Here is a 27,089-nt window from a genome sequence, read left to right on the forward strand (position 1 = left end):
AGCCCTGGCTCTGGGAGGGGAGTGGGGTCTAGTGATTAGAGCAGCGAGGGGCTGGGAGTGAGGACTCCAGCCTTCTAGACCCAATTATTGGAGGGAGCATAGGGCCTCGTCCTTTGGAAGAGGGAATGGAATACATGACTCTGCCACTGACCTGTGCAATGACTTTCCCTACTGTGTGCCTCAGTTTCCCAATCTGTATAACAAGAGTAGCAAGATTAAAGCCAGCTGTGTGGGCCAGTGGGTAAGACAGTGGACTGGGAGTCAGGACACCCAGGTTGCGTTCCCAGCTCTGTGACTCATCGTACGGCCTAAGGCAAGTCACTTTCCCTTCTCTGTGCCTCAGTTTCCCCCTCTGCTGAAGGGAGATTAAAAGCACTACCATGGTGGGAAGGGGCTGATCCTTGCAGCCCTGTTGTGATCATCAGGCAGATGGGTGAAGGCTTCTTGTCTTGGCGAGATCCGGCTGAACCAAGGCCAAAGCGCCTGAAGATAAAGATCTCAGGAAGTTTAGAGAGGAAACGAAAATCTCCCCCATATCTGACCTGCTCTGCCTGCCAGCCGGCTGTTAGTTGTGTCTGCAGGGAGCAGTTCAAGCCCCGAAATAAGTCAGTTCCGTCAGCTGACAAGGGCGGGCCCCAGCGACGGTTCCTCAAGGAAGTTTCACTAAGGTTATCTCGTCAGTGTGCTGTCGATTCAGGTTTTTGCCCTCCTCCATGCCAAAGTCTGCTCCAGGGGAGCCTGTATGAGCAGGAGAAACCGGCGGGTGACAGCCGGAGACGCGGTGAGTGGCTTCTGCGCTGGCGAGGGGGCAGGTTGGCGGGCACGTGGGCATCCCATCCCGTCGAGAACGAGGTGCGTCGGGAAGGAAGGAGGGCTGTTTGCAGGGGATGAGGGGTGTCATTTTCAGTTCAGTTTCCACCATAACAAGTTGCGACTGGCAGCGGCTCTGAGTCACCGAGGATGGAATGGGGGACGGTTGGAGATCAGGCTGGGACACGGGGCTGGATCGTGGCACAGGTTAGTGCTGCAACAGGGCCAGGCGTCTCACTTGCTTCCTTCCTTGCCCTGATACTCCTGCCCTGCCTCCTCTCTAAATGCACCTCGGAGTGCCAGAGATGGAGAGGATGCTGGCTAGGGGAGGTCTGTGCCCTACTAAGGGTGGTACAGGGACGGAGGCAGGGAGTCAGGACTCCTGGGTTCTGTCTAGCCCTGGGAAAGGATGGAGTCCAGTGGGTTAGAGTGAGGGGGCTGGGAGTCAGCACTCCTCGGTTCTCGTCCTGGCTTGGGTGAGGAGTGGGGCCCAGTGAGTTAGAGCAGGGAGGGAGGGTGGCGAGGGCTGGGAGTCAGGACTCCTGACTTCTCAACTTGGCTTGGGTAAGGAGTGGGGCCCAGTGAGTTACAGCGGCGGGGGGCTGGGAGTTAGGACTCCTGGGTTCTATCTAGCCCTGGGAAAGGATGGAGTCCAGTGGGTTAGAGCCAGGGGGCTGGGAGTCAGGACTCCTGGGTTCTGGCCTCACTTCTGGGTGGGGAATGGTTCCTAGTGGTTAGAGCAGTGAGGTTGGGAGTCAGGACTCCTGGCTTCTCGACCTGGCTTGGGTGAGGAGCGGGGTCCAGTGGGTTAGAGCGGGGGGCTGAGAGTCAGGACTCTTGGGTGGGAAGCACCCAGCTGGGAAGGGTTTAACCATTTCCAGGCCAGGCTGCATTGCCTGCTGGGGTTGAGACCAGAAGCAGGGGCGGGGGGAGGCCAGGAGGCTTCCGAGCAGACACGTGTGTCTCACACCACAGGCAGCTCTGCCTTTCTCTCAGCGAAGCAGACCTGTCCCGAGGGCGGGGGGCAAAGACTCTGCCTGCTGCCCTAGAGCTGAAGTACTGGGAGAACCGCCCTGGACACCCCCGATCCTCTGAGCGCAAAGGAGGCTAGTTCCCCAGGTGATGGATGTGTGTCCCCGGTGCACAGTTGTGAATGAGTCCATGCGCCTAAGGCAGGAGCAGCTGAGGCTGGGGGAAGGGAGATCTCAGCAAACCCACTGACCCAGCATAAATGCATCACAGCACCCCCTTCCCCTGCATCACAAGGTGCACTGGACCCACACCCCCAAGCGGGGGCGCAGGGAGCAGTGAAAGGCTAGTGGGGCAGGGGAGGGTCAGGGCTTTGCTGGCCCATAGGGGGCAGTAAACCCCAATTGTGGTGAGGCTTCAGACCTGCAGAGATGCCGCTTTGCTTGGCCGAGGCAAGGCCCAGCAATGGCTCAGGTAGCTGGAGTCGGTGCTGTTGGTGGGGAGGGTGTGGGGGGGGGCAGTTGCTGGCAGAGTAGAGAGAGGAGCCTGGCGGCATTGCTCGCCCCGTGGCCGCGGGAGGAGGGGTTAACAGGACATCGCCCTGGATAAGATAATTGTGGCCCACTGGTCGGTGGAGTTACAGCCCCCAGCCTAGATCCCTGCTCCAACTCCCAGCATGTCAGCCAAGATGGGCGGCTGTCTTGCTCCCCATCCCAGGGAGGCAGTGTCGCCTAGTGCTTAGAGCACTGGCCTGGGACCTGTGTTCTATTCCTGGCCCTGCTGCAGGGTAACCTTGGGGAAGGGACGTCCCGCCTCTGTGCCTCAGTTTCCCCATCTGTGTAACGGCGGTGACGATACTGACTTCCCTGGGGAAATTCTTTGAGAGCTACTGATGGCAAAAGCTTGGTCTGATTATTACTGAGCTCTGGCACTCTGCCCCTGTAGGGTATCCCCATGGGAAAGCCCGTTAGCTTTCTGATGGCCGAGCGCTGTGCCGGATGCTTGTCAAGGATATTAATAGGCAAGCAACTAAATTAAACCATCCTGGGAAGGCAATTTGGTCTCCTCGGCTGTATGCAGTGCCAGCAGCGGGGAGAGGTGTGTGTGGTCTTAGCAAAGCCACTGGCTAGGCCTGTGCCAGGCATGCGGCTGAGTCAGAGCATGTCTGACACTTCAGGGTGTCTTTGCTCCAGGGTTCTGAAAACCCAGATGCCTCACAAGCCCTGGAATGATAAGTGTCCCCATTTTATCCTGGGGGAAACTGAGGCATAGAGCAGGCATAACTTGAACAAAATGCTGTAGGCAAGTCATTGGTTGAGGCAGGACTAGAACCCAGGAGTCCTAGCTCCTTGGCCCCAGCCCTCATCACTAGGCCCTACTGCCCTCTTTGAGCCAGCAACAGAACCCAGGAGTTCTGGCTTCCGGTCCCCTACTCTCACCGCTAGTCCTCGCTCCCCTCCCAGAACCAGCAACAGAACCCAGGAGTCCTGGCTCCCAGTCCTCTACTCTCACCACTAGTCCTTGCTCCCCTCCCAGAACAAGCAACAGAACCCAGGAGTCCTGACTCCCAGTCCGCTACTCTCACCGCTAGTCCTCGCCACCCTCCCAGAGCCAGCAATAGAACCCAGGAGTCCTGGCTCCCAATCCTCTACTCTCACCGCTAGTCCTTGCTCCCCTCCCAGAACCAGCAACAGAACCCAGGAGTCCTGACTCCCAGTCCGCTACTCTCACCACTAGTCCTCGTTCCCCTCCCAGAGCCAGCAATAGAACCCAGGAGTCCTGTCTCCCAGTCCTCTGCTCTCACCACTAGTCCTCGCCCCCCTCCCAGAGCCAGCAATAGAACGCAGGAGTCCTGACTCTCCATCTCTAACCACTAGCTAACACTATCTCCTCTATCTGGGAATAGAACCCAGGAGTCCGGGTTGGCCACTTGACAGTGCTGCAGCTGTGGCACCCCCAGACTCCAGTTTGCTCTGGGTTTGCTGGCGGTGTGGCCGGCAGGACAGTGACATTTCCCAGCTGTTCCCTCGTCTGAACTCTCCTGCCGCGGAGCATTTGCCTCCAGGCCGCTGAGGCTGTAGGCTACAGTTCACCGCCCTGTGCTCAGGTTCAGGGCTGCATGGCAGCAAGTCAGGCTGGCGGAGGCCCAGGAACACCCCATCAGGACAGTCACTTCCTTGCAGACGCATCTGGCTTCGGTGGGAGCCCAGTGAGAAACTGTTTGCACAGGGACAGGGGCCACCGTTCCCAGTCCTACCCTGCGATGACACATGCTGGGACTAGTCCTGGCCGTCAGCTGTCAGACCCCTGTGGGGGTGACTAACCTGTGACTGCTGGCTCTGCCCTAGGAGGAAGTCTCAGACCGAGGGGCAGCGGGAGGCTGCGAATCTCATCCCAGTTCTGGCACTGACTCGCCATGGGGCCTGGAGCAAGTCAGTTCACCTGGATGGCTCAGGCTCCCTGGGTGCAATGCAGGGATAATTGGGCTTTCTCCCCGGGGTTGGCAGCAGGCTGAGTTTGTGTTTGCAAAGGGCTCAGGAGGATTGTTGTGGCTTCCAGGTCTGCACTGGCACTTAGGACCTTTGCAAAGGCCCTGTGGGTCAGGATTATCGCCACTGTACAAATGGGGAAACTGAGGCCCAGAGGCCCAGTGATGTGCCAAAGGTCACAGGGCAAGTCAGAGTGAGGACTAAAACCCCAGAGTCCTGATGTCAAATCACCCCTGCTCTAACTACTAGAAACACTCTACTCCAGACAGAATCCAGAAGCTCTGACTCCCAAGTCCCTTGCTGTAACCACTAGACATCACTGCCACCCGTCCATATGAAAAGCCCCAAGCTGGGACAAACCGCTTACAGAGCCTGCCATTCATCCCCCACATGGGAGCCATCCCCCAGTTCCTCCCCACCTTAGCTCAAGCCAGCCTGCAGGGCTAGCATTCTCCTCCGCCGGAAAAAATGACTTCTCCAGGACCCCTGGTCTGGCTAGCCCAGCTTCCTCCCAAATGGCTGTATCCTTCCAGGAGCAGAAGGGGGTTCTGGAGGCTGGGGGAAGAGGATGCATCTGCTGAAGGCATCACCGGGCAGCAGGAAGGAGCTGAGCAGGCTGCACTGCCGGGCAGTTTCTATGCTATAGGGCAGGAGTTTAACCAGGGCAAGCGGAAAGGCGGTCACTGGTGTGAGGTCACACAGCCACTCTGTGGCAGAGCCAGGAAGAGAACCCAGACATCCTAACACCTCAAGTCCTATGCTGGGAGCAGTAGACGCCATTCCCCTCCTCAAACCAGGGATGGAATCCAGGAGTCCTGACCCCTAAGGCTCACTACGCTAACCACTAGACCCCACTCCCTTCCCGGAGCCAGGAATAGAACCCAGGAATCCTGACTTCCAGCCCCCCGCTGTAACTGTTAGACCCCACTCCCTTCCCAGAGCTGGGACTAGAACGCAGGCATCCTGCTCCAACCACTAGACCACACTTCCTCCACATAGCATGTCCTTCTCCAGGCTCTTTGGCCGGGAGGCCCCATTCCTTGCCTGGGCCGGAGTGGGAGATGGGACAAAGGACTCCAGTAACAGAGGAATCAGGCAGCAGCCCGGCACACACAGCTAGTTGTATCTAAAGATCAGGTTCACCGGATCAGCCGCCGGCAGCTACACCGGTGAGCAACACAAGGCAAGTGTCTGCCCTTCCCCTGTGATTTGCCAGGACGGCTGGCTGCACTGCTCTGCCTCATCGGCTCAGCAGGGCTGCCAGTCTCCCCAGATGAGATGCAGTCACTCAGCCAGCCTAATGAAAGCTACTGTTATCCAAGCCCCGGGGCAGATGATTGACTCAGCACGCAGAGGATCCTGCTGCTGCCAAAACACAGCCAAGCAGCTGTGGAGATCTCTGCAGCCAAAGGCACAGAATTTCATCACATCCCCAGAGTGACCCTCGGCAGTGCTGCCTTCCTGAGTCTGCAGATAGGGCAGCCTGAATTGATAGCTGAGAGAGAGGGCACGAGTGATGCCCTTTAGCTCGGCAGGCTGTTGACTCTGAACCCTAATAATGCAGGTGCAAATGCTAAGGTTGTTTGCTTTTTTAGCCAGCAAAACTCCAGTTGCTTTCTATGGGCTAAGCTTGGGGTTGCAGGTTCAGAGACGGGCTACAAGGATGATCCGAGGAATGGAAAAACTGCCTTATGAAAGGAGACTCAAAGAGCTTGGCTTGTTTAGCCTGGCCAAAAGAAGGCTGAGGGGGGATATGCTCACTCTATACAAATATATCAAGGGGGTTAACGTTAGGGAGGGAGAGGAATTATTTAACTTTAGTACTAATGTAGGCACGAGGACGAATGGGTATAAACTGGATATTAGGAAGTTTAGACTTGAAATTAGACGAAGGTTTCTGACCATTAGGGGAGTGAAGTTCTGGAATAGCCTTCCAAGGGAAGTAGTAGGGGCAAAAGACTTTCCTGGCTTTAAGACAAAGCTTGATAAGTATATGGAGAGGATGTTATGATAGGATCGTTAATTTGGGCAATTGATCTTGAATTACCACCAGACAGGTCTGCTCAATGGTCTGCGGGGAGATGTTGGATGCGATGGGTACTGAGTTGCTGCAGAGAATTCCTTCTTGGGTGCTGGCTGGTGACTCTTGCCCACATGCTCAGGGTTTTGCTGATCGCCATATTTGGGGTCGGGAAGGAATTTTCCTCCAGGGCGGATTGGCAGGTGCCCTGGAGGTTTTTCGCCTTCCCCGTGGGGCACGGGTCACTTGCTGGTGGTTTCTCTGCAGCTTGAGGTCTTCAAACCATTTTTGAGGATTTCAATAACTTGGTCCTGGGATAGGGGTTGTTATAAAATTGGATGGGTGGGGTTCTGCGGCCTGCCTTGTGCAGGAGGTCAGACTAGATGATCAGATTGGCCCCTTCTGACCTATGAGTCTATGAGTCTATGAGGAGGAGCTTGGGGCTGGTGGCTGGAGCTGGCCTGAGCTCCCCAGTTCATGTAAATTACTTTGTTGACTCTGAACCATAATGATGATGAGAGGGTCAGTGTCACCATGGGTAACTATTTCACTGCTGAGCACGTTTTAAGGGAGGCATCCAGTTACCCTGGGGTTAGTGTGTGGAGTCTGAACTACCTCATTTATGTCAATAGGTTTGTTAACTCTGAACCCTAATGATTAACATATAAATGTCAAGGTGGTTAATTACTTCACTGGTGGTCACATTTGTAGCCAAAATATCCAGCTCCCTTGCAACTGTGGTAAGAGTTTGGGGTTGGTCAGCTGAGTCTGAGCTACTTCCATTAGCTCAGTGGCTTACTAACTGCATCCTGATGATGGTGGTGTATAATATTAACTATTTCACTGCTGATCATAGAATTGTGGGAGGAGCTTGGGGGTTGAGGGGTGGAGCCTGAGTTGCATCTCAGCACTACCTTCTCCTCAATCTGCTGACTGCGCTCGAATCTTTTGAGCATTTTCAGTTGGGCTAATAATATAAAATAAAAAATAAATGAACAGAGAGCCATTTGAGCCTAAAGGCTCACACCCCCCACCCTGGCCAAGAGCCAGGGAAGGCCCCTGGTACCAGAATTCCCATTTCCAGGTCTCATCTGTGCTAAGATGTTCATCCTCCCCCTTCACGCTCCCATGACATCGTCTTAATCGAACAGACAATGGGGAAGGTGGAACTGGGGTCAGATAAATCTGGCCTCTCTGGGAAGCACCAGACCCGGGCTCAGGAAGAGACACACAGATGTTATGCTAAGAGGCAAGGCGAAAAACAGGAAGTAAAGCTGTGTGCACGTGAGACAGCGAGAGAGAGAGAAACTTTCATCTCTGACAATCTCTAACCAAGGATCTCAAAGAGCTTCGCCAACATTAATTAAGCTTCCCAGCCCACCCAGAAGGCTGGCCTTGGTGTCGGTAGTGCGCTCACTAGCACTCGAGAGGGTGCAAGGTCTCGCTCTGCCCTTGGACCTATCACAGGATCACTCTGTGCCTCGGTTTCCCCACTCAGCTAACAGGGCTGTCTGGTCTATTTCAATTGCCAGCCGTTCAGGGCAGGGAGTGTCTCTCGCGCTGTGCCTATGCAGCACCAAGCCCGGAGGATGGTTGAGGCCTTCCCGTGCTGCTGTCTTAGAAATCTGGAGTCTGATTGCCCAGTTCCTCGCGAGATGGCCAGGCCCAGACATAGGGGAAGAGAAAGTGTTTGCTTCAAGCTCATTTTTGCAACTACTGTATCCTCTGCGGTAAGAGGCACTTCCTGGCAGCTTTGCAGTAAGGGAGGTGGGGCGGGCAGCCTCTGTCCGGCTGGCCCAGAAGCACAAGGGAGGGTATCGATCCAGCGTAGCCACTGGTGACACAAATGGAGACGCCTCAAGGCGCCAGGGTGACAATCTCGGCTCCCTCCCTGCAAGCTCTGCCACATGCTGGGAATTTCCCTCCTTGCTGAAACGGCCTGTTGAGACGCACGCAGAACGTGCCCCCTGCCTCCTCCCCCACCTGCACCGGTATGCCATCCCCCGCCCCCCCCCCGATTCTGCATCACACATCCCCTGCACCACCCCCTGCAACGCCAACCCCAATTCTGCACCACCTCTCCCCCTGCAACACTGCACCATTCCCCTGCACCACTCCCTGCAATGCCAGCCCCGATTCTGCACCACCCCCTCCCCCTGCAACACTGCACCATCCCCCTGCACCTCTCCCTGCAATGCCAGCCCCGATTCTGCACCTCCCCACCCCCTGCACCACCCCCTGCAACGCCAGCCCCAATTCTGCACCTCCCCACCCCCTGCACCACTGCACCATCCCCCTGCAATGCCCCGATTCTGCACCAGCCCCCTGCAATGCCGTCCACACCGACGCTCCAGCCCTGCAGCGCCATTGCCCCCTATCCCCTGCATTAGCCCAGCCCACCCCAGCATCACTGCACCATCCCCTCTGCAAAGCCTCCCAACTCTGCATCACCCTGGCAGTCGCTCCCCACTCCCCTTGCATTAGGACAGGGCTCTCCCGGGGCTGCTCTGCTTTACAAGGGCCTTGGGCAGCCCTGCACCTGGGGGAACATAAAGGAGGATTAAAGGCCTCCCTGCCCCAAGTGCAGGAATCGAGGCTCAGCATCTCAAAGATATTTAGGCACCGAACTCCCAAGGAACCCTACAGGAGAGAGATGCCCAGTGACCCAAGAAGCTCTGAGAATCAGGGGTCCAAACTGGAGAGGGGCTGTTTTATGGGGAGCTATATAGGAGAGGGGGCTGCGATTGTGGTTGCAGGGGGGAAGGGGCTGGACGGGATTCGACATGTGCTGGAGTCTGCAGAGCTGGGCTGGTTGCTTTCCTCAGGCTCCCTTTACCCGCTCCTGCTCGCAGTCATTGCTGCATTTATCCTCCCAAGCACTAGGGGGCACTGGGCTACAGAGAGGGGGAACTCAATAGGGGGTGCTGTCCAGTTGTGCTGACCCCAGTGGTAGGGGGCACTGTGCTGCAGGGAGCTGGCGGGGGCGGGGCGCTCAGTTGGGGGCACTCTCCCTCTTGGGTCACTGCTGACCCCTGTGTGGCACTAGGAGGTGCAGGGAGCAGGGGGGACAATAGGGGGCACTGTCCTTTTGTAGTTAGTGCTGACCTCAGTGCAGCACTAGGAGGTGCTGTGCTGCAGGTAGCGGGGGGCACTAATAGGGGGCGCTGGTCCTTTGCAGTCAGCGCTGGCCCCAGTGTGATGGTAGGGGGCGCTGTGCTGCATGGAGCAGGCTGGGGGCTCAGTAGGGGGCGCCCTACCTTCCCGGTTGGTGGGACCCTGGTGTGGCACTAGGGGGCACTGTTCTCTTTCAAAATGAGACCTGGCGCCCAGCCCCGTTTTGCAGGCGGGGCAGTGAGGCACAGAGAGATGCTCTGATTTGCCCACCCCGGCAGAGTGGGGCCGACCCAGAAATAGAACCAAGATCTGCAGAGGCCAAGCCCACCCTTCCTCTGCCAGGGCTTTCGTCTCCAGCCCTTTCTGGCTTCAGCCCTGCCCACGGCTTATAATGGGATGTGCCCCCTCCATCCAGCAGCTGGTTTTTCCTCCCCTTCCACTCACACACTTGGGAACCCTGGCTGCCCAGACCCCACTCCAGCTGGAGACAGCCAGACTCAGCCTGGGACGTCACACCGAGCGGAAATTCCCTCAAGGAGGAATCTGCAATTATCCAAACAATACCATCCACCAGGGCCCCATTAAACTGGCAAGGGCACTGTCCCCCATCTCTTCCCCAGCAGGGCCCCTCGGGCAGACTAACCAGGAGCCTTCCTCTAGCCGATCCACCCTTCTCTTCCTCCCCCCCGGCTCTATTGATTCAGCCGTGTCACAATCCCGGCAGAGCACCACTAGGGCCACAGCTGTGGGGCTGAAATGTCAGCAGCTGACCCCAATGCAGGGCTAGGGGGTGCTGTGCTGTAGGGAGCAGGAATAGAACCCAGGAATCCTGACTCCCAGCCCCCTCCCCAACTCTAATCATTAGATCCCACTCCCTTCCCAGAGCTGGGACTAGAACCCAAGCATCCTGCTCCAACCAGTAGATCACAGTCCCTCCACACAGCATGTCCTTCTCCAGGCTCTTTGGCCTCAATAGGGGACACTCTCCCCTCACCGTTAGTAGTGAACCCATGTACTGACCCCCTGCGATTTCAGTCACATTCCGTATGTAGTTTTTGGTGCTTCCTGCCCTAAAGTTGCTCAGTATTGCTGTGCGCTGAGAACCAGAGGTGGCTGCATTTCAGCCTGGAATCTTTTGGGGGTGAGAAGCACCAGAAAGCAAATATCGGGGGCCAAGACTTAGAAGGGTGACTAATGATTTTGGAGGACCCAGCTGCGCAGTTGAAAAGTCATGAAACAGCCCCCCACACACCCCAATCACAAGATTGGCTGAAAACTCATGAGATTTTTAAAAACAAATAATACATTTTGGGAGAAGAAGCTTTTTTATTCATCTTCAGGGTTTTGAGCCATTGGAGGTGGGGATCCAGCTTTTCTCTTCCCCCACAAGGGCTAGAAACCTACTTCGTTTTTAAATGAAAGCTGAGATTCTTGTATAATCACAGGATTCCGGGAGCTGGGGCTTGAAGAAAAATACCAAATATCACGACACTTGCGCTGAAGTCACCCTTTAAGGAACCAGGACTTGCGGGGGGACCCATGCTCAGCGCTTTCTCAGAATCAGGCCCCCCCCCCAGAAATGAAACTCCAAATCCTCAATACAAAAAATCCTGGCTGTTCATTTGAATTTGTCTGGTACATTTGCAGATGTTTGTAAGGTGTTCTGTCTGTCTTCTATAGACTTAGCTAGCCCCCTTACTTGATTATTGAACCCCTCACCATCTGTAATGTATTTTTCCCCATGACACAGAGCAATTATCCCCATTGGGCTGATGGGGAAACTGAGGCTCTGAGCTGCTAGGTGATTTGCCCAAGCTCACACCGGAAGTTTGTAGCAGAGGAGGGACTTGAACCCAGGACTGCTAAGATAGTGCCCTAGCCACTGGACCTTCCTTCATCTCAGAAGGAGGCAGGGGGCTAGCAGAGAATGGTTTGCTCCATTCACCTCCAGCCGTTAAGTGTACTTTGCAGGCCTAATGCCAAATATGGTCCAAGAGGAACTTTAAACCTAGGCAGGTTTCCACTGCAGAGTCCCGGATGTTGTTTGTGTCATTACCAGTCTAACCATTTACCGGAGGGTAGATCTGTAGACAGAGCACTGGTTTGGGACACACAAGACCAGGTTTCTATTCCCACTCAGTCAGTGGCCTGGTGGATGAACTGGAGCAAGTCAATCTGCCTCCGTAGAGATGCACATCAGCTGTGGGGGGACGTGCAGCCAAGCTGGGCTTATCAGAAGAGCAAGTCAGCGCTTCAGCCCCCAGACGAGAAGTGGGTAAACGCCATGAACCCCAAAATGAGAAGTGGGCAAAACTCTGTTTAGCAGCGTTGAGCCTCGAGGACCCCACCAAACTGCTCCCGCTCTGGTCAAGCAAGCCACTGAATGCTCACGCTCCAAGGGCATCCCCTCCAAGACAAGGCAGCGGGACTTGAGCAGGGCCAGCATAGCTGGGAACCATGCCCTGTGTCTGCCCAAGCTGTGCCCTGCTCTGTCTTTGAGCCAGATCCCCAGTGTGTGTAAATTGGCACCGAGGGGAATTAACACCTGCAGGCCTCTGGTTTTGCCAGGAATAAATTTGCTGCTAACAGAGCTGCAGCCAAGCAGGACATCTGTGCACAGGGAACGTGGCACAGCCTCTCCCCGGAGCAGTTTTGCACTGGGGTGCCCGTGTCTCATCGGTGCTTTGCTAAGAGTCAGAAATGTCCACGAGCTCCAGGTGAGAATTGCAAGTGACGTGCCCTCCGCTGGGGCTGCACAGGGATGGTTTGATCCACATCCCCTCCCCCCCAGCCCCCACCATCTGGGACATGGCCAGCTCTGGAGCAATGGTAGAAAAAGAACACGGTGCTGCTAACTGCAATGGGGTGGGATGTGGAGGGCACTAGAGGAGAGGGGCTGTCTGCCATGACCCCAAATCACCATCTGTAAAGGGGTCCACAAGACACACAGAGCCTGGATGTTTGCTGAGTGATGGGGGGGGGGAGGTTACTGGAAAAGAAATGATGGTAACAAAAATTCCCTAGCCCTTAACAGAGGACAGCAGCATCATCAGCCCCATCTTACAGATGGGGAAACTGAGGCATAGAGAAAGCAGAGAATCACCCACAGATCAGCATAGGGCATGGGCTAGAACTCAGGTCCCCTGTATTCCAGTCTAGATCATTAGCCCCAGTCCACAGTAAGGTGAACAAAGTTAGTGCTGATGTTCCCTTGGGGTCGTGCAGTCAGAGCTCTGATGCTCAGCAGGCCAGGTGAGGCCATGGAGGGGAGCCCTCCAGAGCACTTGGGGCAGAGAACCCAGCCCCTCAAGGAGTTGCTCAGGCCAGCGGAAAGAAGGGGCATCAGCCCCCTAGATTAGCGCTACAGCACGTTACACTCATAGAATCAGAGAAGATCAGGGCTGGAAGAGACCTCAGGAGGTATCTAGTCCAACCCCCTGCTCAAATCAGGACCAATCCCCAACTAAATCATCCCAGCCAGGACTTTGTCAAGCCTGACCTTAAAAACCTCTAAGGAAGGAGATTCCACCACCTCCCTAGGTAACCCATTCCAGTGCTTCACCACCCTCCTAGTGAAATAGTGTTTCTTAATAACCAACCTAGACCTCCCCCACTGCAACTTGAGACCATTGCTCCTTGTTCTTTCATCTGCCACCACTGAGAACAGCCGAGCTCCATCCTCTTTGGAACTCCCCTTCAGGTAGTTGAAGGCTGCAGTCAAATCTCCCCTCACTCTTCTGCAGACTAAATAACACCACTTCCCTCAGCCTCTCCTCATAACTCATGTGCCCCAGCCCCCTAATCATTTTCGTTGCCCTCCGCTGGACTCTCTCCAATTTGTCCACACCGCGTCTGTAGTTCCTCATATAAATACAGGAAGATGCCCAGGGTAGAGCTAGGACTCAAAGCTAGCTCTGCTGAGTCCCAGCCTTCTGTCATCCCCACACCCCGTAACAGCAGCATCTCTTTACTCGCCCTGCAGCCACAATGGAGACATTCAGCTCCAGGAACCTGGCCATGCAGGCTGAGAAGAAGATCCTGAGCCACATGGCCAGCAAGTCGGTGGCGAATGTATTCCTGGACGACACCAGCAGCGAGATCCTGGATGAGCTGTACCGGGTCTCCAAGCTGCACACCCAGAACCGGTCCGAGGCCCAGAAGGTCATCAAGAACCTCATCAAGGTGGCCGTTAAGGTCAGCGTGCTGTACCGCAACAACCGCTTCAGCGCCAGCGAGCTGGGCCTGGCGGGGGAGTTCAAACACAAGCTGCACCAGGGCGCCATGACGGCCGTCAGCTTCTACGAGGTGGAGTTCACCTTCGAGCCGGGTGTGCTGACCCAGCTGCTGCAGGACTGCCGGGATATGCTGCTGCAGCTGGTGGAGAAGCACCTGACGGCCAAGTCCCACGGCCGCATCCGCCACGTCTTTGACCACTTCGCCAACGGCGACCTGCTCAGCCAGCTCTACAGCCCCGGGGAGCCCTACCGGCCCCACCTGCAGAAGATCTGCCAGGGCTTGAACAAGCTGATAGAGGAGGGGAAGCTGTGAGCGGGCTGGGAGGGGGCCTTGCCTTACTCCTCCTCCTCAGCCAGCAAAAGATTATGGGAGTTGGGGGTTTGTATCCATGGGGGCCTGGAAACACTTTACTCTCTTAGGCACCTATGGATATCCTAGCCAAGGAGCAAGGACATTCAGGTTTATAGGGGATGGAGAACTGGATGATCCCACAGGACAATCAAGACTCGGGCATGTCCCACTTGCACTCAGAGCCGTCCGTGCTCTCCGCATCCGTCCCAGTCCTCTCCATGCCCTCATGGATTGGGCCGCCCAGCTCCCGACTCTATCTCCCCGTCAGTGACACTTGCAGAGCGGTTATTTTTGTACACACTCATCTTGGCGTTGTTACGCCTGCCTCGCCGTGTTGCGTGGGGGATCTGCTGCGGGGGGGTGGGGGCACCAGGTTCGGCCTGAGCAGTTACCCCTTGATGGTTCAGTTTGTAAGGCCGGCGGAGGTGGGGCTGGGTTCAGCTCCCACTGCAGGGCATTAGGGGGCTGGGCCGATGAAGGCAACAGATCAAATCCCTCCCCCAAACACTCCTCATTGCAGGGTTGCTCATGGCCAAAGGGATCAGTTGAGGCTCCACCAAGCCAGCAAAACAGAGCGGGGTGGCAGATTCTGAGCTTTTATGTCAATTGCACATAAATGCGATGCCCAGGGGAAGGGACCAGCCACCGGTGTGAGCCCGTCCTTGCCACATGGGCCCCCAGCGGTGAGGTCTAGTCCCCAGGGCTGCATTCAGTGGAGCTCTGCCCCCGCATTAAGCTCAGGATTAGCTTAGTTTCAGCCATGGAGAGTTTACGACTTTCCCTCCCCGAGCCCGGCCGCTGCCAAAGACACGGGTGAGGCCACGAGCAGGGTGAGAATGGGGGACACCCCGCGCGGGTCAGAAACACCGTGTCGGTCAAAGGTCCCGCAGGCAAATGGTAGGGTCCCTCCCATGCCTTCCCTGGCCACTCTGCCCTCCTGCCCCAGCCCCTCATCCCCCTAACGCCGTGATCCCAGTTTATGGCCAATGCCTTGGCAGCCTACGGTGGGCTGGAAGGTCGGTGAGTTTCCCATGGCATGTCGGAGGGAGGAGAAGACTCATGACTCCAGGAGGCCCCTTAGCAGCTGGGCTTCCTCCACTGCAACCCAGGGGCTGCAGAGGTCAAGCAAAGGTACCAGCAGCTTCCTCGGAGCGGGCGTGTTGGGAACAGACCAGCAGACAAGGCTACCTTGGCTGGCATGGGCACAGTTAAAGGGTGGGCATGCAGCCCTCAAAGCCACCTTCCCCTGCCCGGTTTGCTGCCACGCTGGATGCTGCCAGCTCACCAAGAATGTGGCTGGATGGTGCACAACCCAGGCCAAGGGAAGTCAAACAGCTCCCGGCGTAGGAAGGGGAGACCAGAGCCAGAGCTCCCTGAGAAAACAGCCCCTCACCAAGGGGGCACGAGGTCACCCCTTGCCTGTCTCCCTGCTCTGATAGCCTGGCCTGATCTCCACACACCTCGAGTTCCCCTCCCCTGTCCCTCTCCAGCACTCAGCTGCTGGCCTCACACTAACCCAGCATATGGCTTTGTCTCCCCCTCATGGTTGGGGTAAGAGGCTGATTGGTGCCCTGGTGGCATCGCTTAGTGGGGGGAACAAATGCCCCCCCTTCCCCAAAGTTTTTGCACTTGCTCAAAGTTCCACAGGCTGCAGAGCTGGGGCAGGGGGGCACCCAGAGCCTGAACCCTTTTAATCAGTGGCGCTGGACTGACTTAGTATGGCTGCTCCCACCGCAATCCAGAGCATCGCTCCGGCTGCAGGGCCGAACCTGGATCCGGCTGCTCCGCGGGGCAGCCAGGCCAAAGGGGACTGCAACCTGAAGCACGGGGAGGCTGGCCCTGGATGGCGGAGCACGGGAGAGGCTGCTGAAACCTGCCCCTCGGCGACACCAGCTCCCGCACGGCATGAGTAAGAGAAAAGAGGGACTCCATGGCCGATGGGATCCAGCTCCCTGTGGGAAGAAGGGGGGTACAAGCAGAGTGGAACTGGGTCCCTGCCATGCAGGGACTAGAATTCACACATCCCACCCCCCACCGAAGAAATATCTGAATTGGTGCTACTACACGGCCCTGTGCCTGTCCCATTTCACCCTCACAGGCCACCCCTTAAGAAACCTGGATCTGGGGGAACACATGCCCACCGCTTTCTGGCCCTTGGAAATGAAAGCACTCCAAACCCTCGCTAAAGGAACCCCTGGCTGTCCGTTTTAATTTGGCTGGTGGAGGGGTCACAGGTTCGATTCCCACCGCTGCCCAAGCTGGGGGAGCTGCTGGCTTCTCCACATCCCAGGAGCTGCCTTCTACGGAAGATATTAGACCCCGAAAGTAAAACCTTCCCTGCAGATGAGCATCTGTGCTGGTCCCACTACAGCCTGACGGGTGGCAATTAATCAGAGGAGGAATATAATTAGGCTTAGGCACTGCCCCAACCTGGTCCGTGTTTGGAAGAGCACCTCCCAGGTGCTCCAGCAGCTTGCACTGGTGAGTCAATAGGGGGCACTCTTCCAGCCACATCAGCCCTGAACACAGTGTGCTGCGGGGAGCTGCTAAAGATGCTGGTTTTCTCAAGGCAGCTCCTTGCAGCCATTAAAGAGCCTGTGGCCCCCAAAGCCTCACAATTAAAAGCCGTTACTGTGCAGCGGGCTGCATGAAATGAGTTTGACGGGTGTCAGGTTTGCAGCACCCAGGTCTCCATGGCATGAAAGTGGGGGGGCTCTTCAGAGCAGGGCTGTTTGCCCAGGCACCCAAGGGATGCGGAGGTCTCCAGGGTGTCAGTCCAACCCCACCGGCACTCCACCTAGGCAGGGAGGAAGCAGAGGGAGGAGCCTGCGGTTCCCCTGTCGCAGGCGGGGATGCAATGTCACTGGTTAGCAGAAGCCAGGTGCACGGGGCAGATGCCAGGGCCGGAGAGCAGCTCTGCTGGCAGCGATGCCCGCGGGCCTCGGCCAGTTCCGGGGAGAGGCTGACTGCAGGCAAGGCCAGCCTGGGGCATCGCGGGCAGGTCACTGCAGCAAAGCGAACGACGCCACAATGGGACTCAATGGCACAGCAGGCAGCTGCCACTGGGACAGGCCCAGAGCCCCTCAGGATTCAGCCGGGGGAGGCGCTGGTCCTGCTTTCCCATCCCTGCAAGCTTGATTGCTCAATCTCCCCTTCTCACTGCATCAGCAGGCCCCAGGCACACCCCACCCCCTCCCCAGCTCTGCCTCCCACCACTGCTCCACTGCACCCCAGCCCCCGCTATCCCAGCCTCGAGCCCCGCTCAGACTCTGCCGCTGCTCCTCAATCCCAATGCACAGCCCACCCCCCTGCTGCTATCCCAAGCCTGGGGCCCCCCCAGACAGCTCTGCCGCTATCCCCACGCTGGGCTATGCAGCTTTCCCTCTAACACAAGTGTCACGTGGGCCCTACTCATTGCAATCGAGAGCCTAAGACAAATGACACATCAGCCAATACCGGTCACACACCGCAACGGCGGGCAAAATGTCCAGAGACTTCCAAAGGAGCAGGATCTGACCCATTTTTGGAGCATCTCCCCGCTGACCGCCACTGCTGTACAAAGGCCGACCCAAACCCACTTTGTGCGTCACCAGGGAAATAAAGGGGAGGAACAGAAATGATTTACCATGGAGACGTGTTGCATGTTTTGTTCAAAGAGCAATCAGGATGGAACACTTTCATTTGCAGGTCCCTTCACCGCTGGCCAGGGGCCAATCTCAGCAGATCTCAATCTCGTGTCTGAGAAGTGCCTGGCAGAGTTATTTAAAGAGGATCTGGGCCTCTCAGCTGCCAGCAAGTTTTAAAGAGGAACCCAAGGGAGGGTTTTATTTTTAACTCTGTTTCCTTCTCCAGAGCTGAGCCGTGAGGAACAGCAAAGGGTTCCAAGTCAATATGGCTGAATGAAACAGACGAGCGGGGAAATCAGAGCCCAGTTCACCTGCCCCATACGGAGTCTGGGGCTTTTGGCTCGGCTCAAGCAGCTAACGCCGTCCAAGGAGGGGCTGTTCTGGGAGTTCCTCCATTCACCCCTGGCCCACAAACACTGATTACAAGCCACTAGCTGTTGTCCCCTGCCTGAAATATCAGCCTGGGAGCTGAGAGTCAAGCTGGGTGTTTTCCCTCTCACACCTCACGCCCAGTAACCAATTAACAGGCGATCATCAGCGCTAGTCTCTCAGGGGCCCCATACAGCCCCAGTGGGGCCAGACGGGCAGAAAGGATTGGTCAGCTCTTGGATTAATGGCACACAAGGAGGGACAGACCGTGGTTCCCTCCCCCAGAGCTGGACTGGCCCTGGTGGGCTAACAGGGACAGATCCCGGCTCCCTGCCCCAGAGCCAAGCTAAGAGGAATCCTAAGCAGTGAGAGGTCGCTGAGCAGCTCTAGCAGACACAGGGGACAGATCCATGGGGAGAGGGGGTGGGAAGGGTTGTACTCATCGCTTTCAGGGCAAGGAAGCCAAGCAGGGTATGGAATTAACCCCCTTGGCCCCCAAGCCAGGCCCCACCCCGGAGGTCAATGGAAAGACTCGGGCAGATTTCGGCTCAGGCCCAGGGGCTGCGTTTCAACACAGCAGATGCTGAGCCCTTCCCATGTGGGGGCTGGGCACTGAGAGCCCGACCCCATGTGGGCTCGCTGGCAGTGAGAGCGGCAGGCGACGATGCTCATTGGCCTTGCTGACTCTTGCCTGCCAGGCGTCCAATGGGATCAGCTGCCGAGGGTCCTGACACCCCCGAGGACGTCAGGCTTGCGAAGGCACCTGTTTCATTTAGAACCAGGGCAAGTTCCCACAACAGGAATAGCAGGGGGGACTGTGGGTCAGGATTGAGGGGCATCAGTAGATGATTGGGGGGGCTGGGCTGAGGACCTGATCCCGAGGCCTTTCCCTAAAGTCTCAGTGGGGGAGCCAAGGGGGTTGTAAGCGACAGGGCTGTCGCCAAATGTGGTGACCTTACAGGATGGGAGAGGCTGGCGCGCTGGGACGGGGAGCTCAGAGCCCAGCAGCGGGAAAGGCCAGCGAGGAGCAGCACAGAAAACGCTGGTGCATTAAAGCGTGTCGCCGAGACACACCCGCCCCAACGGGGTGCTCTGCCAGTCACCCCCATAACACACCTCTGGGCACCACCCACCTCAGCCGCAGAACGTCCCCCATGCACCGCTCCCTCTGCAGCCAGCCCATCCTCTGCAGATTGGTGCGAAGGCAGGGGCAGCCAGAGGACTCACGCAGACTCCTGCTGGGATCAGGGTCTCAGCTCCGTCCGGGTCCCCCTGGCAGGGCCATCACAGACCCTGCACTGCCCCCCAGGGCTGGACGCACCGGCTAGGAAGGGAGAGGCGAGTCCTTGAGGAAAAGAAGGCTCTGCCCATCAGAGCTTGAAGATCTCGTCCTCCTGGTCCCGCAGCGTGGCGGCCCGGATGCTTTTGGTGAGCGGCACAGGGCCCAGCAGGGCACGCTGCTGAGCGTGAGGCGAGGGCTCGCTCTGATAGGAGACAGTGCTGCTGGCTTCTGGCTCAGCCCTGGCGATTCTGCGGGGAGACAGGAGGGGGGTAGATCTCAGACAGGGAGTGGCCACCGCGGATGCATCCTGCTCAGGGATCCCTCCCTCGCTGTGCCCTGCTCGGGGGTGGCTGAACTGGCACAGCGTTCTCTGCTGGGGCTGGGAAAGATCCAGGGAAGAGCCCCCTTTAGACATGGGGCCAGGGCGGGGAGGGGGGGGTCTCAGGGGTGAAGTACACCAGAGGTGACAGTACAGATGGGGAGGGCGCAGGGAGGCCTGTGTAATCCCTGTGGAAATCTTTGTTCAAAGGGCTGGAGTGAATCAGCAGAGCTGTGGGGAGGATGCCATGGGCTGGGGCTGCTGGGCCTGTGGGCTGAGACTGAGGGGCACTGGCACAGCTGGGGTTGGGGGATGAGCCCAGGGCTGGGGTAGGAGGGGGCTGCGGGTCAGGATTATAGGGCACTGCCCAAGCTGGGGGCCAGTAACCCAGAATTGGGGTAGGAGGTGGCTGTGGATCAGGACTGAGGGGCACTTGCCAAGCTGGGGGTCAGGGCCCAGCATTGGGATAGGAGGGGGCTGCAGGTCAGGACTGAGGAGCACTTGCCAAGCTGGGGGTCAGGGCCCAGCATTGGGATAGGAGGGGGCTGCAGGTCAGGACTGAGGGGCACTGCCCGAGCTGGGACAGGAACTGCAGGGATCTTCGATGCAGGCAATGGCGCCCTCTCGTGGCCGCAGAGACTAGTCAATAGCAAGCAGCAGCCGGGTCCTTAGCCCAGCCGCAGTTCTCAGAGGCCCAGCTGCGTCAGACTCCCAGGCCAGGAGAAGGGCATTCCCTGAACAGCAGCCGACTGGGGGTAGATGGTGGCCGCGGGCTCCCCTGGCTTCGCCCTGAGCTAACGCGCTGGCTGTTTAACCCCCTACAGCACGGCACGCAAGGGAGGAAAGTAACCAAGCGGCTTCTAACGATCCCTGTTCCCAGCAGCACAGGGAGCTCTGCCCTGCGATCCACAGGGAGGCAGGTGCTAACAGCCTGGATCGGACCCAGGCCCCATCCAACCCAGCATCTCCCTCTCCCCCAGCAGTGACCCATGGCTGTTTCCCTAGAGGAACCCAGGACACATCCCAGGGCCCCCTGTGAATTCCTTCCCACCCCACAGCGAGCGGCACATGCCCGGCAGGACACGATTTCCTGGCTCTTATCTCTTGTCTGCCCAGCGCTGCTAGGAGATGAAGCAGGGGGTGGGAGGGGCCCCGGGAACTAACAGCATCAAAGCAAACGCATTGGTGTGTGTCCACGTTGCCATGTGTGGGTGTTCGCCGCCTTCAGAGAACTGTCCACCACGCACGCATCTCTATTCCCTCCTTCTGGTCACCATGAGCCAATGGCACCTGTACTCACCTGGTCACGCGGCAGGGAGCCAAAACCTGGGGCTACGTCACCTCCGTCCCATCAGCAATGAACGGCCCCTCAACTCTCCCACCACCGGCCAATCTCCCTGCCCTACAGCCCCCTGCCAGGGCACGGCCCGTCAGCCTTGGGGACTCCTGGGTAAGTGTGTTTCTTGCGGGGCGGGGGAGGAGCAGGCTGTGGGGCAGGACATGGAGGATCCCACAGGCATCAGCGCTGGGCTCTTTCAGTTTGATGAGCACCGCACCTGATTCAATGGGGTTTTAATTTCTCCCTCCCCACCAAGGGGCATGTAAAACCTGCGCTGGGGGCGCTCAGGCATCACTGGCAGTTGTGGGATCACCTCGCCCTGTAGCAGCCCCACAGAGGATATAAGCACTAACCCAAGGGAAGCCAGCAGAGATTTTCCTTCAGCGCAGCTGGCAGGGGCTACAAGCCGGAGCAGCAGGTCTGGGGATTGATTCCCTGCCCACACAGCCCGGGCACCGCGTTAGTTACTCAGCGCTACAGTAACCTCCAGGTGGCACTCACGCGATCTCCCCCTCCCGCAGCTTCTTCACCGCAGCCTTCTTGGACAGGCTGATCTCCAAGTCGAGCTTCCTTAAGAAATCCGTGGCCGAGAGGTCGTGGCGGGGGGTGGTGCCTGTGCTGGCCACGGAGCCGTTTTTCAGCATCGGCTTGTCCTCTCCAGTGGTGGGTCGTCTGGCTCCTTCCTCTGCCTCCTCTTCCTCTTCCTCCAGGTTTAAACCATTTACCATCTGCTTGGGCTCCACCAGGACAGGGATGTGCAGCGTCGTCTTGAGGAAGATGGAGTCGCTGGTGTACAGCCGGTTCGCCCGCTTGATCTGCTCCATCTGGGAAGAGACCACAAGCACCTGTAACCCCTCCAGGCCTGGGACACACGTCACCAACCCTTTTCTCTATACACCAAGAGAACAACTGCCTCTGATCCGGGGCTTGTTCCCTAAAGCTCCATTGCAGGCTGGACACCTAATATCACGGCGCCACTGAAATGCAGCCACCTCTGAGGTGGAGGACACCAGTATGCAAACAGAGCAATGAGGGCAAGCGTGTGTGTGACGTGATCTGGGCTGCGGGGGCCGGGCTCACGCTGGCAGGGAGATGGGTTAGGGGGTTGCTGGGACTTGAATGCCAGGGGAGGGAAACTGACCAAGCCTCTGGAGATGATGTTCAATGCAGCCAGGCAAGGACTGTGCTGTCCCACTGGCAGGGAGAGAGACGTGCCATTGTTAAGTGTGCCAGTGTCTCAGCCAGAGGTGGATGAGGGAGACAGGATGGGAGCTGATCACCATGGCACGTGCCACGACTCTGGCCGAGAGACCCTCCCTTCCGCCTGACTGGCGGTTTGTTGGGCTCCTGCAAAATGAGCTGGCAGGTTCTCAGCATCTGTCACACAAACACAGCCGGCAGGGGCAGCGCTAGGCATTTTGCCGCCCCAAGCATGGCAGGCAGGCCTGCAGGAGGTCCACCGAAGCCACGGGACCAGCAGACCCTCCGCAGACAAGTCGCTGAAGGCGGCTTGCCTGCCTGCCACCCTCGCGGCGACCGGCAGAGCGCCCCCAGTGGCTTGTCGCCCCAAGCACGTGCTTGGCACGCTGGTGTCTGGAGCTGCCCCTGCAGCTGGCCCCTCTGGCTGGCAGCCCCCGAGACAGCTCCCCGCTTTCCTGGCTGCTCCAGCTACAGGGCAGGAGCACACCAGCAGGGGACAGCATGCATGTGTCATGGGGAAGACTCAATTGGGGCTGTCAGGCTGCGGGGCCTGTCAAGCTTCAAACTGCTACACTCCCAGAGACACTCAACAGCCATCTGCTGCCTGACCACATGTGCAGGCTGGAGGTGATACAGCTTTGGCTGCAACCTCCAGGGGGATTTCTGCAGCAGAAACTGATCCCCCGTGAGAGTCACAGGAACAGAAAGCTGCAAAAACAGGAAATGAGAAAGGGCGTGACTGTGTGCGCACATTACCAGGGAGACAGCCTGTGCAGGGTCAGAGCCCTCAGCCCTGGCCCTGCATTCAGCCTCCCCATGCCCCCACCCATGCCCCCAAAGCCCAGGAACACCAGTGGGGTGCCCGCTCAGAGATCCACGATCAGGGTGCTGCATTGTGCAGTCCTAGGGGCAGGGACTGTGTCTTTGATTTCGCACCCAAGCCCCTGGCTCTGCTCTAGAGTTGCATCAATTATTAGGATTCATTATGTGTATTGCAGTACCCTCGGCCAAGAACCAGGAGTCCCCAATGTAGGGGGATCAAAGGTGCCCGGACTCTGGAGGGGTGACTCCTGTCAGTGCCCCTTTTCTTAGGGGTGCTCATGACAGGACCCTCCCTGCTTCACCCCAGATGCTCAGCAGTAACGCTAAGTGCTTCGCCAGAGCTCCTCGTCCAGGACACACCAAGCACTGTACAAAATGGGGTGGAAACCAATTGGGACCCAAGCTGCAGACTCAAGGCCTACCAGGGGAAGAAGGGAAGCCAGGAGGCGTTAGGAAACCCAGGGGAAGGATTCACTCTACAGATATAATTGCTTGTTTTGCACATTTCTTGAGGGGATCACTTAAGAGCGTCCTCAGGAGGAATTGGAGAGCTGGTGGCTCGGGGAGCACTCACCAGTCCCGCGGCAATTTGAAATCCGATAGCTTGTGCTTTACCAAAGACAGGTCAGTAGCAAGAGCTTGGTTTTTGTAATAGAGAAACTGAGGCCCAGAGCGGGGACTAGAACCCAAGTAGGGTGGATAAAATCAATTATTATTTTCTAAAAAAAATAATCAAAAAGATTGGATTTTTTTTTTAAATATAAAATGCTTTTTAAGGAAAAAACCTATTAAGATACATCGTAGCTCAAAGGTATCTCGCCATGGAATAGGGATTATACATTCTAATTCAACAGAATGAGACAATATATTCATGTAGTCAAGCATCAGAGGGGTAGCCGTGTTAGTCTGGATCTGTAAAAGCATTCATCCGATGAAGTGGGTATTCACCCATGAAAGATCATGCTCCAACAGGGCCGCCCAGAGGATTCAGGGGCCTGAGGTCATCAGCGGTGGGGGGGCCTGCCGCTCAACTGCCGCCAAAGACCTGGCACTTCGGCGGCAGGTCCCAGGGCAGAAGGAACCCCCGCCGCCGAATTGCTGCCGAAGACCCGGAGCAGAAGAAGATCCGGAGGCCCGGGCCCCGCCACAGTTTTCCAGGGTCCCTGAAGCAAGTGAAGGACCCCACTCCAGGGACCTCGAAAAACTCTCACGGGGGCCCCTGCGGGGACCAGGGCAAATTGCCCCACTTGCCCTCCCCAGGCAGCCCTATGCTCCAATACGTCTGTTAGTCTATAAGGTGCCACAGGACTCTTTGCTGCTATATTCATGTAATGTTTAAGAAAAGTTTTGTAAATGAGTTCCAATAGTTCATGGATTAGGAACCCAATTTTATGGGGTTCCAGGGGCTTCTGTACAGATTATTTAGGTTAATCTTTCTATCTACCCAATGGGACTCAAGTGCTCAGTCTAGAAGATACCATCAGAGATGTCAAGTATCAGAGGGTAGCCGTGTTAGTCTGGATCTGTAAAAGCAGCAAAGAATCCTGTGGCACCTTATAGACTAACAGACGTTTTGGAGCATGAGCTTTCGTGGGTGACTACCCACTTCCTCAGATGCATGCATCTGAGGAAGTGGGTATTCACCCACGAAAGCTCATGCTCCAAAACGTCTGTTAGTCCATCAGAGATGCTTAGTTTTGCGGTTTTCAAACTGTGGATTTGTGTCTCCAGAGATGACATGCTTGTTAACAGCAAAAAATGTTTTTAAATAAATAAATAAATATAGAGAGGTGAGAAATAACAGACCTCAACCCTACTGTCTCTCTGCAAATGTGTGTACACAGTATCAAGCCCTTACCTCTCTCTCAAAGAACAAAGTTTCAAAAAAGTTCAATGAATAGAAGGTTGTTGGGGGCGGAATAGATCTGGACAAGGAGAAGTCTGGAGATAAATGTGAGAAGGGAGGGACAGGGAGTATAAATAAAAGTGAAACTGTTTGATCAGCATATTCCAGAAGTCTTGAGGTCTTTCTGAGTGTAGCCTTCATTGATTTGAGATCTACCACACCGTTCTCTCACTAGAAGGGAAACCTATAATGACAGAAGGCTGTAAAAGAAACCCAGTTTGGAAATAAGAACCATTCAGGAAATATGTTTGCTGCTGCTGTTTTAAAGAAAGTCACACCAGTGAACTGGTGGAAGTCACTTAAGCACTTGGATTCAGAGACTGCCAGTGAAGAAAGAATATTTTCTTCCTTTGGACTAATTCATTCCAAATTGAGAAGTTGTTTGGTACCTGAAAAAGCAGGAAAGCTTGTTTTTCTTTTCCAGTTTATGAACAAACAGGAAAATGAAGATGAAGACGACTGAGTTAGCTGCAGAAGCCAAAAGTTTAAGTTTCTAATGTTGACCTGGCTGACACAGTCGATTTAATTTTTGAATTTTTTTTAAATATTTCATTTATCTATTTTAGTTAAAAACAATTTTAACAAAAACAAACCTAATTAAAAAAATTCATGCTTGTTTTGTTAAAATATTATGTTTGCTATTGAAGAAAAAAATCCAGAATACATAACATTATTGTTTTAGTTAAATAAAATAATTTAAATGTCTGTCTGGTGATGTTCTCCACCTAACGCAGCATGGCAAGAAAATCCTCCAAATATTAATGATTAACCTGTTGAACTGGAGATAGTTCACCTCCCAGTGACTTCATAAATATCTGCTTCAGTTATCTTTGGTAAATGAAATACCCAAACAATCGTTCATTTTCTGACACAGCTGTAAAACTAATCTGAAAAGTTTTTTAAAATAAATCACTTTAAAAATGTATAGTGTGTACCTTCTCAAAATGAAACCTATATCTACCTTGGAGTTGTTAAGAATATGTATTAAGGTTATAACAACCAACAAGAATGCACTTTTATGTAGAAATCCATGATTAAATCAAGTCTCCCTGCTTAGTAACTTAAATCATGATTTACATCAATTTAATTTAAATCAAATCCACCCTGAACCCAGGAGACCTGGCTGCCAGTCCCCTGGCAGAGCTAGGAAGAGAAGCCAGGAGGCTGGCACTGTGTCCCCTGCACTAACCGTGGGACCTCACTGGGTCCCTCCTGCCAGGTTACCTATACCCCCCCGATTGCAACAGAAAGCTGCCGCGCAGACCTACCGTGACCCCATACTTGAGCGCCAGCCCCTGCAAGGTGTCCCCCGGCTCCAGGCGATGTTCCACCCTCCTCTCCCTCACCGGGGAGCACACTGACTTGACGAGACTGCCGTAGGACCGGGTCTTGCTGCCGCAGAGCAGCCCAGCCCCTCCAGGGGACCCCTGCCTGGAAGGGGAGGCCATCCCTCCCCGCCAGTCAGTGGGGCAGCAGAGGTGCCTGGGCTCTGGAGGGGCTTTCCTGAGGGGTGCTCATGGCAGGACCCCCCTCAGGCAAAGTAAACAATGCGCCTCCCAGCCAGGCCAGGGCTCCCCCACTCTGAGCCCCCCCACAAAGGTCTCTCTGCTCCCCTCCCCTCAGCCTTTACTCCAGGGCACAGCCGGGGGCTCCCCCAATTTCCGCCCCACACAGCAAAACCCACTCTGCACAGGTGGGGGAGGGGATGGAGGGGGGTCCCCAAATTTCCTGCCACCCCCTACGCCAGAGAGGGGTGCAGGGGGGTCTCCTCCATCTTCTCTGTCCCCTCCCCAGCTCCTTTACTCGGGGAAGGGGCAATTCCCCCCCGGAGCCCAGCCACCCCGCAGCGGCCCCTGCCCTGCAGAGCAGCCACTGTCCGCAGCACGTAGCCAGTCCTGTGGCTCAGCTGGCCCACAACAGCTGAGCGGAGCGGTTCCCGCCCCCTTCCTTCCCGCCCCACGCAAAGACCTCTGGGACATGTAGTCTCTCCCTGGCTAGTTGCCTGCCCCACTGGATCCCTGGCAGCTCCCCCAACCCCATAATCATGCTCCGACCCTCTGGGGCCAAAGAGGTGGCACAGCGGGGAAGATTCCGCCCAGCCCAGCCACAAGCCTCGCCTAAGCGGAGAGGGGTCAGGGTCCAGGACTACATTTCCCAGCATGCCCCGCCCCCTCTAACCCTCTCAATGCATCATGGGAGTTTTAGCCCAAGGGGCCTATCCGAGCGGAGCGCCCAAA

At 56.3% G+C, this 27,089-nt stretch overlaps 2 protein-coding genes across 6 annotated transcripts; one reads left to right on the forward strand and one right to left on the reverse strand.

Moving 5' to 3' along the window:
- Positions 1–659: 659 nt before the first annotated feature.
- On the forward strand, positions 660–17,618 carry TNFAIP8L2 (TNF alpha induced protein 8 like 2). 4 transcript variants are annotated; one of them, XM_050929973.1, is made up of 2 exons: positions 660–781; positions 13,385–17,618. In XM_050929973.1, the coding sequence occupies exon 2, from the start codon at positions 13,390–13,392 to the stop codon at positions 13,948–13,950; it is 561 nt and encodes a 186-aa protein (XP_050785930.1). In that variant the 5' UTR covers positions 660–781; positions 13,385–13,389; the 3' UTR covers positions 13,951–17,618. The 4 variants fall into 4 exon arrangements, with proteins under 4 accessions (XP_050785930.1, XP_050785932.1, XP_050785929.1 ...); XM_050929975.1 differs by lacking the exon at positions 660–781 and adding an exon at positions 803–852; XM_050929972.1 differs by lacking the exon at positions 660–781 and adding an exon at positions 931–1,017.
- An 8-nt stretch (positions 17,619–17,626) lies between these two features.
- On the reverse strand, positions 17,627–26,776 carry LYSMD1 (LysM domain containing 1). 2 transcript variants are annotated; one of them, XM_050929960.1, is made up of 3 exons: positions 26,121–26,776; positions 21,426–21,748; positions 17,627–19,514 (listed from the first exon to the last, which is right to left on the reverse strand). In XM_050929960.1, the coding sequence occupies exons 1-3, from the start codon at positions 26,298–26,300 to the stop codon at positions 19,355–19,357; spliced, it is 663 nt and encodes a 220-aa protein (XP_050785917.1). In that variant the 5' UTR covers positions 26,301–26,776; the 3' UTR covers positions 17,627–19,354. The 2 variants fall into 2 exon arrangements, with proteins under 2 accessions (XP_050785917.1, XP_050785916.1); XM_050929959.1 differs by lacking the exon at positions 26,121–26,776 and adding an exon at positions 22,734–22,908.
- Positions 26,777–27,089: the final 313 nt, after the last annotated feature.

This window comes from Gopherus flavomarginatus, chromosome 20, assembly GCF_025201925.1.
Source record: "Gopherus flavomarginatus isolate rGopFla2 chromosome 20, rGopFla2.mat.asm, whole genome shotgun sequence".
NCBI classification, from domain to species: domain Eukaryota; kingdom Metazoa; phylum Chordata; order Testudines; family Testudinidae; genus Gopherus; species Gopherus flavomarginatus.

What these genes read in the sequence shown, in the direction of transcription:
- TNFAIP8L2 (XM_050929972.1), top strand. Translation starts at nt 966, where the DNA reads ATGGGGGACGGTTGGAGATCAGGCTGGGACACGGGGCTGGATCGTGGC. An exon ending in GGGGCTGGATCGTGGCACAG is followed by an intron (nt 1,018 to 13,384) that starts GTTAGTGCTGCA and finishes CTCGCCCTGCAG; the next exon opens with CCACAATGGAGACATTCAGC.
- LYSMD1 (XM_050929960.1), bottom strand. Translation starts at nt 26,300, where the DNA reads ATGGCCTCCCCTTCCAGGCAGGGGTCCCCTGGAGGGGCTGGGCTGCTC. An exon ending in CGCTCAAGTATGGGGTCACG is followed by an intron (nt 21,749 to 26,120) that starts GTAGGTCTGCGC and finishes GTCTCTTCCCAG; the next exon opens with ATGGAGCAGATCAAGCGGGC. An exon ending in CTGCGGGAGGGGGAGATCGC is followed by an intron (nt 19,515 to 21,425) that starts GTGAGTGCCACC and finishes GTCTCCCCGCAG; the next exon opens with AATCGCCAGGGCTGAGCCAG.